The sequence below is a fragment of the Podarcis melisellensis genome, assembly GCF_964234715.1.
Source record: "Podarcis melisellensis genome assembly, chromosome: 2".
NCBI lineage: Eukaryota > Metazoa > Chordata > Lepidosauria > Squamata > Lacertidae > Podarcis > Podarcis melisellensis.
This window is the reverse complement of record NC_138529.1, coordinates 119,306,984-119,316,067: the sequence shown is the minus strand read 5'-3', so window position 1 is coordinate 119,316,067 and position 9,084 is coordinate 119,306,984. Positions and strand designations below refer to the sequence as shown.

The following is a 9,084-nucleotide window of genomic DNA, read 5'->3' as shown; positions in this document are numbered from 1 at the left end:
CAGTTATGTCAAGAGTGGGTGGTCTCGTCTGAATCTCTCCGGGCTCACTAGGCAGGTGTTTTCTCCATGTTAGTTAGAAGCCACAGCTCAGCAACGAAGTATTGTGTAATAAATCAAACCCACCCGCCCCCCCCAAGCTGCAAGGTCTGCAGGCAGGGGCAGCATTTATTTCAATTTTGTGATCGCAGTGGGGTCTTCCCATTCACCGAATGGCCGTTTCGTTTTTGAACCTGAAGTGTCGCTGAGTTGTTAAAAATACCCATCTGTGCAGTGTGTGCACAGTGCTCTTTTCCTCTTTGGCTCCTGCTTTGCAGAGATGCAGGCAAAGAGAAGTGGTCCAGCTGTTTATCCTCCTTAGGGTTAATTAACTGAACTAGATTCCCAGAGAAGAAGGGGTTTTTTTTTGGGGGGGGAGAAGTGGGCGAGGTCCTCCAGAGCAAAAAGCACCTCCTTCCAAAATCACTTCCTGCCTGGAGTCTCATTTGAAGGGGCGTGGGTCTGTGAAAGTGGCCTTTGTTTCCCCCATTGATGCAACCCTGGCTCTTCCTGAAATCTGGTGAGTTTCGTCGCCCCCTGCTCCATTTTGTGAATTTGATTGAATTCGCAATTGATCCGCAGTGGATCACTTGTTCCAGTGGGGATCAACCACAACACCCAAGCCAGAGAGCGGACCTCTCTGCAAAGCCAGGAGCCCCCTTTCAGTGGCGTAGTGGGGGGTGCAGGGGGGGCCAGCCGCACCGGGCGCAACATCTGGGGGTTAGGGTTAGGGGGCGCAAATCCACGGGTTTGGGGGCGCAAATCCATGGGTTAGGGGGCGCAAATCCACGGGTTTGGGGGCGCAAATCCATGGGTTAGGGGGCGCAAATCCACGGGTTTGGGGGCGCAAATCCATGGGTTAGGGGGCGCAAATCCACGGGTTTGGGGGCGCAAATCCATGGGTTAGGGGGCACAAATTACTTGCCTTGCCCCGGGTGCTGACAACCCACGCTACGCCACTGCCCCCTTTTGATACGTTGTGGGTGGGAGAGCATTCTAAGTGGGTCTGCAACGCTGACTTGATCTCCATGGTAGGGTGTCTTCAACTGCAATCGAAATACAATTAATGCCCTCCCCCCCCCCGCCCCATGCTCCCCCTTTTCATATTTTTAGGTGCCGGTTTTCCATTTTAATTTGGTTAGAATTACCTTAACACCTCCTCCCACACCCCCCCACACGCTTACCAGGCTCATGACTGACATGCATGTGCCCATTCAGAAATGCAACCCCCACGAATGTAGAAGGGGACCTTTTCAGACTGAATACATAGCAGCCCTCCCTGAAAACTACTGGCAGTCTTTTAACTGAAGAAATCTAAGCCAATTTGTTGCATGGTAGAAAGGGTGTGTAATGGAGGCTGTATTTCACACAGGTGTCCCCGCACCGTGAATAATAATGGATTCCCAGTTTCCATTGTAATTTTATTTTAAAGGAGAGTTAATTCTTAGCACATGTAGAAATATGAAGCAAAATGCATAATTTTAACTTCTTTCCCCTCCCCCGCCCTCAGAAACTAGCCTTCTCCCACCTTTTGGTTTTCTGCTTTGCCCCTCCCTGGAAAAATTCCTCTAGACCCCTGTCACCTGGAAACCCATCACAATGGAAACTAAAACAAAACAGATAAATGACACATTCCAAATCTGTTTGCACATTGATGGGGTGGAATCACTTTATCTGCCACCCCATAAATCACACCTGCTGGGGGAGAAGCCGGGGCAGGCAAAAAGCTTATTGAGGGTGAAAAATGACTTTAAAAGCCGTAGATGAAAACCAGGCCTAGTTAAAGATCCATGGATATAATGGTGGAAGACAGCTTGATAAAGATGCGGTGTGTTTTTTCTGGCTGATGAGTTTGTGAAGGAGGACATGCATAGCTCCAGACATGTACAGTAGGTAAAAAGTAAAAGGACCCCTGGACGGTTAAGTCCAGTCAAAGGCAACTATGGGGTTGCGGTACTCATCTCGCTTTCAGGCCAAAGGAGCCAGTGTTTGTCCACAGACAGCTTTTCGGGTCAAGTGGCTAGCAGGACTAAACCGCTTCTGGTGCAGTGGAACACCGTGACGGAATCCAGAGCACACAGAAACGCTTCCCGCTGCAGCGGTACCTATTTATCTACTTGCACTTGTGTGCTTTCAAACTGCTAGGTTGGCAGGAGCTGGGACAGAGCAATGGGAGCTCACCCCGTTGCTGGGATTCGAACTGCCAATCTCCTGATCGGCAAGCCCAAGAGGCTCAATGGTTTAGACCACAGTGCCACCCACGTCCCTATGTACTTTACAGGATATTGCAATCCATGGCTGCCTCCATAGTTGAAGTCAGCAATCTTTCTGAATACCAGATACTGGAAACCACAGAAGGGGAGAGGGCTCTTGTACTCAGCTCCTGGTTGCAGGTTTCCCACCGGCCTCTGGTGAGCTACTTTGAGAACAGGATGCTGGACTGCATGGGTCATTGGCCTGATCCAGCATACTCTTCTTATGTCCTTACTTTGTTATGTTCTCAGGGACATGTGACAGCGTAGTAATTCTATAATCGAACAATGTCTTGGCTTTGTAGGACTTGGCAGCGCTCCCATTTAGGACAGAGAGAAATTGGCAGAAGCCAAAGGGAGTTTCTCCGGACCTGTTAGAAGCTTCTGTGAAAGAAATATGGATAAGGAAGACTCAGTTGCCGCTGAAGCACAAAGAGGACATGAGCCCATCAAGACTGGGAGCAGTGGGGGATTCTGGGAAGAAACAGTGCAGAAGATGCGGGGTAAAGAGGACAAGCTCAATTCAGATGTACGATGCCAGCGCTTCAGGCATTTCTCCTACCAGGAGGCTGCGGGGCCTCGAGAGGTTTGCAGCCGACTCCACCGTTTTTGCCATCAGTGGCTCAAGCCAGAGCGGCACACGAAAAATCAGATGCTTGACCTGGTCATCCTGGAGCAGTTTCTGGCTGTTCTTCCACCAGAGATGGAGAGGTGGGTGAAGGAGTGTGGAGCAGAGACCAGTTCCCAGGCGGTGGCCCTGGCTGAAGGTTTCCTCCTGAGCCAGGCAGAGGACAAGAAGCAGGAGGAGCAGCAGGTGAGAGCATTTAAGCTAGATAGAACCAACATTAGGGTAGATATCCTGAGCATCTCTTAAAATTGTCCAACTTTTCCAGGAAAGCATCCAAGGGAGGATAGCCAATGCCAGTATTTTATTTTATTTTTGCCTCTGCCACTCTTTTTCTAATCCTTCTGTCCATTTGATGTGTGTGATGTGTGTGGTGTAGTGTAGAACCAGTGTGGTGTAGTGGTTAAGAGCAGTAGACTCGTAATCTGGTGAACCGGGTTCGATTCCCCGCTCCTCCACATGCAGCTGCTGGGTGACCTTGGGCCAGTCACACTTCTCTGAAGTCTCTCAGCCCCACTCACCTCACAGAGTGTTTGTTGTGGGGGAGGAAAGGAAAGGAGAATGTTAGCCGCTTTGAGACTCCTTCGGGCAGTGATAAAGCGGGATATCAAATCCAAACTCCTCTTCTTCTTCTTCTTTGATGTCTTCAATACTTGTTGCTGTTTCAGGTAAAGGGTCTGTTTACAGAAGTAAGCACTGGTCTTCCTGAGGCAGAGAGGTCTCCACTGAATACCAGACAGAGGCCACCGGGTAAGGATCACTGTTGTATCTCCATTTGGTGTCCCTCTCTCCATTGTGAAATAATTATCTGGGCTCCTTGATCCTTTGAGAGAAGACACTTGTCTCCAGCCTTTCCCACAGCTCAAAAATGTGATTACTTGCAACATTCCTCTAGTTTATACACGGGGACCTGCACTTTGTTTTGCAGCCAAGAGCCCAAAGGGCAAGAGATGATTTTTCACACAACTGAAATATAAAATGGGTAGAAACACTTAGCAGGTAGGATTTTTCCTAAGGCCCAAGTATAGTTAGACATACTTCGCTGAATCTCTGTGTCGTGCTACCAGCTTCCCACTTACCTATTGTTTCTCCCAGGTGACCAAACAATGCCAGTAAAACCTCAACAACCACTTCATCTTCACGGTGGAAGGGAAGCAGCTTCTTTGACGCTGGATCAGGTAAGGGGACAGGTCAGTGGCGAAAGAGGCTCCTCTGCTCAGCTCCCCAAATCTCTCCATCTCTTCATTTTTATATAAATCTGTCCTCAAGAAAGCTTGAAAGGCTACTCAAGGAAGGTTTAAATGCGGAGAATAATGATTATGCAGAATAATGACATCACAAACCAGTGGATGAGAGGAATAATAAATTAGCAATCATAGAATTGTAGAGTTGGAAGGGACCCCAAGGGACATCTAGTCCAACCTCCTGCTATGCAGGAATCCTGCCCACAGCCGTCCCTGGGTAGGCTTGAACCACCAAGCTTCTACAGTGGTACCTTGGTTCACGAACTGAATCCGTTCCGGAAGACCTTTCGACTCCCAAAACCGTTCGAAAACCAAGGCACAGCTTCCGATTGGCTGCAGGAGCTTCCTGCACTCAAGAGGAAGCCACGTCGGACATTCGTCTTCCAAAAAATATTTGCAAACCGGAACCCTTAAGCCCTTAAAAGATTTTGGTGCCCCCCATATATATCTAAATCAAAATATAAACAATAGTAAACCATAAAATAATTTCTTATTTTTTTAATGAATCAAAACCTACAGTAAGATGGAAAATAATGTTTATTTTTGTATGCTTCCACTTTATTTATATTTGGGGGATGTATTCCCTACTTTTTCTAATTGCAAAAATCGTGGTAAATGCGGCAATGGAAAATTCCCCCCCCCCTTTCTTTGATGCCCTAAGGACGTGCTTATTTTGCTTAATGGTTCATCTAACCCTGATTTGAGGTGCCATGGCAGTCACGGGTTATATCTTCTCCTAAAACATAGACATACATAAAATTTTATCAACAATAGTAGTAAATAACCTTTGTGCTATCTTTGAGGAGGAGAAAATGTTTCTTTTTCCTTGCAGGGTCCTGTGACCTTTGAAGATGTGGCTGTGTATTTCACGGACGAAGAGTGGGCGCTGCTAGATTCCAACCAGAGAGCTCTGCATAACAAGGTCATGGAGGAGAACTGTGGGATCATGACCTCTCTCAGTAAGGCTCCTATTGGGGCATAATATCTATTTTGAAAACCAGAAGCTTGGTACATTATTGAGACCTGAGTGGCGGAGTTGGCTGGGCCACTTTTGATTCAACTTTGCCCACCCAAATACTTGGTGTGATATCAGCCCAGACTGGAGGGGCAGGGAGATGTTTCTGTAGTTCACAGGAGTTCATTTACTACCAAATCCCTCTCTCTTGTAGTGTGGGACTGGACGTAAAGTTACCAGATTTTTTCAATGAATCCAGGGACATTTTTCAACTTCAATAGGAATGATAGGATTTTGTCAGGGGACTGATTTGTAAATCCGGGGACTGTCCCCGGGAAACAGGGATGTCTGGTAACCTTAGACTGGAGGCCCTTCATCTGGTGCTGGGTCAAAGAGATAGGCTAGAGATGCTGTTGCTCATCTGCCTCCCTGACCAAGCTGCCTGAGGTTGTTTCGGGTGTGATGCTGGAGGATTCCAGAACTGTGGATTTGGGTGACTTAAATATCCATGCTGAGAATGCTTCAGGATCGGCTTGGGAGTTCATGGCCTCCATGGGCAACCACAGACCAAAGGTTCTCCATGCAAATGACATCCTCTGCCAGTGAATTATGGGGGCTATCCTTTTTATTTTTTATTCCATGACATTTGTATCATTATGCATGTGCTTTTGTTCCATATACCTGCACAGCAACCTTGTGATGCAGGCTAAGCTGAGAGAGAGAGAGAGAGAGAGAGAGTGTCTGATTCAGCCCATCAAATGAGCTCCATCCCTGAGATGGAAACAAAACCCAGGTCCAAATCCAACATTCTGTAGCACAGCAGATGTCAGCAACAGAGGCAGTAAGATCTGCCTCTCATCTAAGTCCCTTCAGTTCTTCATCACAAATGCTTATTAGCATTGTTCAGTAATTTGAGTCTCCATTTCCTCCTAAGGCTCTAATGAGTGTCTGTCTTTGCAGAAGGTGATGAACTGGAAATGAAGAATAAGGAAGACTACAACAAACTCCTCACAGTGGAGAAGCCACGTAAATATCTAGAGAGTGGAGGGAGCTTTGGCCAGAATCTCCACAGAGGGGAGAAACCATATAAGTGTTTGGAATGTGAAAGGAGTTTCACTTGGAAGAAAAGCCTCACCTCTCATCAAAGAATTCATGCGGGGGAGAAACCACATCAATGCTTGGAATGTGGAAAGAAGTTTTATACAAGCACAAGCTTTCATCGCCACAGAAGAATTCACAGTGGGGAGAAACCATTTCAGTGTTTGGAGTGTGGAAAGAGCTTTAACAGAAGCACAAACTTCTATCGTCACCGTGTTATTCACAGTGGGGAGAAACCATTTCAGTGTTTGGAGTGTGGAAAGAGCTTTGTTCGGAAGAGTGATATCACTTCCCATCAAAGAATTCACACCGGGGAAAAACCATATAAATGTTCAGAATGTGGAAAGAGCTTTATTCAGAACTCCCAGCTCACTTCCCATTTAAGAATTCATACAGGGGAGAAACCATATCAGTGTCTAGAATGTGGAAAGAGCTTCAACAAAAGCACAAACTTCCATTGTCATCAAAAAATCCACAGCGGGGAGAAGCCCTATCAGTGCTTGGAATGTGGAAACACATTCCGCCAGAAGAAAAATCTCACTTCCCATCAAAGAATTCACAGTGGGGACAAACCATATCACTGCCTGGAATGTGGAAAGAGTTTCCGTCACAGCATTGGTCTTACTATACATCAGAGAAGCCACACAGGAGAGAAACCATATAAATGCCTTGAATGTGGAAAGAGCTTCTGCAATAGCTTAAGCTTTATTATACATCAGAGAAGCCACACAGGAGAGAAACCATATAAATGCTTGGAATGTGGAAAGAGCTTCAGTCAAAGCTCCAAACTCACTTCCCATCAAAGAATTCACACAGGGGAGAAACCATATAAGTGCCTGGAATGTGGGAAGTGCTTCCATCAGAAGTCAAATCTTACTTCCCATCAAAGGATTCATACTGGGGAGAAACCATACAAATGCTTAGAATGTGGGAAAGGCTTTAGCTGCAAGAAAAGCCTCACTTCCCATCAAAGAATCCATGTTCAAGAAGAATCATAAAACTACCTGCCATCAAGTTTTTAATCTGCAATTGGATGCAGACTGTGTTGTTGGAAAAAGTTTTGTACAATTGGAAAGTTGACAATATGCTGTTTAAAAAATAGGGGAGGGGGATTAGACACAATAGACATTTGTGTTTATTAAGCACTTAAATGACAGGCAACATCAGGGACAACATGTTCACAAATTATGTAAGTGTTGAAACAAATCACCCAAAGTGTTCCCAAGTCGTGTTGCTATTTTCTCCAGATTGGCCAAGTTATTAATTTTATCTCATGTGTGCCCTCCCTCTCAGTCATTACTGAATGTGGATGTCTCTATTGTAACACAAGTATATGTTGTAAAACATATTCTGTTTATATTTACTGTAATGTACACTAAGAGTTAATGGAGGCTTGAATCTTCATAACATGGCTACTCAAAAACTGCAGTCGTTGAACCTAATAAGGAACTATAAAGCAGCGTTTTTAGGTCACAAGGATCAAATTGCAGTGGAACTGCAAGAAAATGTCCTAGAAGATTTCCCCCAACATGTTTAATATTATCAATTATTGTTTTTCTGCAGTTCAACATTTTGAAGCTGCGGTGTGTGTTATACTGAGAAGTGCTTTATATTCTGACAAATGTGGTGATTGGTGCATTGATTATATTCCGTGTTACTGTATTGTATTGGTATTTTAATTTTGTACCAGTATTGTAGTAGTACAGAAACATGGCCTCAACAAAGTTCTTCATCAGTGGGAACAGTTTTCCCCTTTAATTTTGCTTTCTTGAAGGAGTGTTACATTCAACATTTCCCCATATCTTTTTTCCACACACACACATGAGAAACAGAAAAGGAATTTCAGCTGGGCATGAGAGGCGATCCAGTTAGCGAGCCAGACCAGTGAACCGCTGCTAATCTATTAATCCCTTTTGGCCTTGCCTTACTAAACTCCGCCATTTCCTAGTCAGGCCTTTCCCAGCTGAGGCTGAAGCCACATTCACCCAACAGTTTCTTCCATTTTCCCATTTCCCTAACTGTTAATTTCCGCCTTATATCCGAGCTTTCACATGATGTAAAATCAACTTCCGAAAATATAGTGCAATATAATGTTCATTTCTGAGTGATTGGCAAACAGATATTTTTTTTCTGGAGCCAATAACATAGGAATGATCACCACACTTCCTCTATATTCTGCTATATTTCTGAAAGTGGATTTTGTGTCATGTGAAAGCTCAAAAACAATGCAGAAATTAACAGGAAAACATCGGGAAAACAGAATAGACTGTTGTGTGCATGCAGCCCGAGATTATCCAGAAATCCTCTGCAAAAGCTTCATTTTTTTGCAATCGGCAGAGAATACAAAATGCCATCTTGCAGATTGTCAGGGACTGGCAGGGCTCTGGGGCGTGTGACGGGGCCCAGGGGGTGACCCAGGAGAGGTGACCAACGATTTGTGGGATTTGGTGGTGCCCACAAGGCGGGAGTCAAAGCAGGGAAAGGAGGAAGAGTCAGGGCAGTTTGAAACAGTGGTGGAAGAAGAGGCTGCTTGATGACAAGACAGGTCAGTAGACTCCCCAGCTTCCATGCAGGAGAAGTCTTTTTTTTTTTTAAAGATATTTATTAAAGTTTCAAAGGTTATACAAAAAAAATAATAAAAATAACAAAACACAAACACAAAAAATAACAAATATAGAAAAAATACAAAACTAAAAACTATTTAAAAACGAGTAAAGTTTCATTCCCTTATTTTCTTATAACTTACTTCCCCGACCTCCTCATACCTCCCCTTTTTGTATTCCAATTTCTAATTATTAATTCAGCAAATCCTCTCCCTTAGTTTTCATTTAATTTTCAACCTTTCTTTTCTTTTTACTTAATCATTACAGCTGA

The 9,084-nt window shown here is 44.8% G+C and overlaps 1 protein-coding gene across 3 annotated transcripts; it reads left to right on the top strand.

The window, feature by feature from the left end:
* Positions 1-282: 282 nt before the first annotated feature.
* LOC309364618 (uncharacterized protein) lies at positions 283-7,937 on the top strand. 3 transcript variants are annotated; one of them, XM_081902286.1, is made up of 6 exons: positions 283-556; positions 2,594-3,102; positions 3,588-3,663; positions 4,009-4,091; positions 4,990-5,116; positions 6,073-7,937. In XM_081902286.1, the coding sequence occupies exons 2-6, from the start codon at positions 2,686-2,688 to the stop codon at positions 7,206-7,208; spliced, it is 1,839 nt and encodes a 612-aa protein (XP_081758412.1). In that variant the 5' UTR covers positions 283-556; positions 2,594-2,685; the 3' UTR covers positions 7,209-7,937. The 3 variants fall into 3 exon arrangements, with proteins under 3 accessions (XP_081758412.1, XP_081758410.1, XP_081758411.1); XM_081902284.1 differs by having other exon boundaries at positions 284-556; positions 3,582-3,663; XM_081902285.1 differs by lacking the exon at positions 283-556 and adding an exon at positions 1,466-1,936 and having other exon boundaries at positions 3,582-3,663.
* Positions 7,938-9,084: the final 1,147 nt, after the last annotated feature.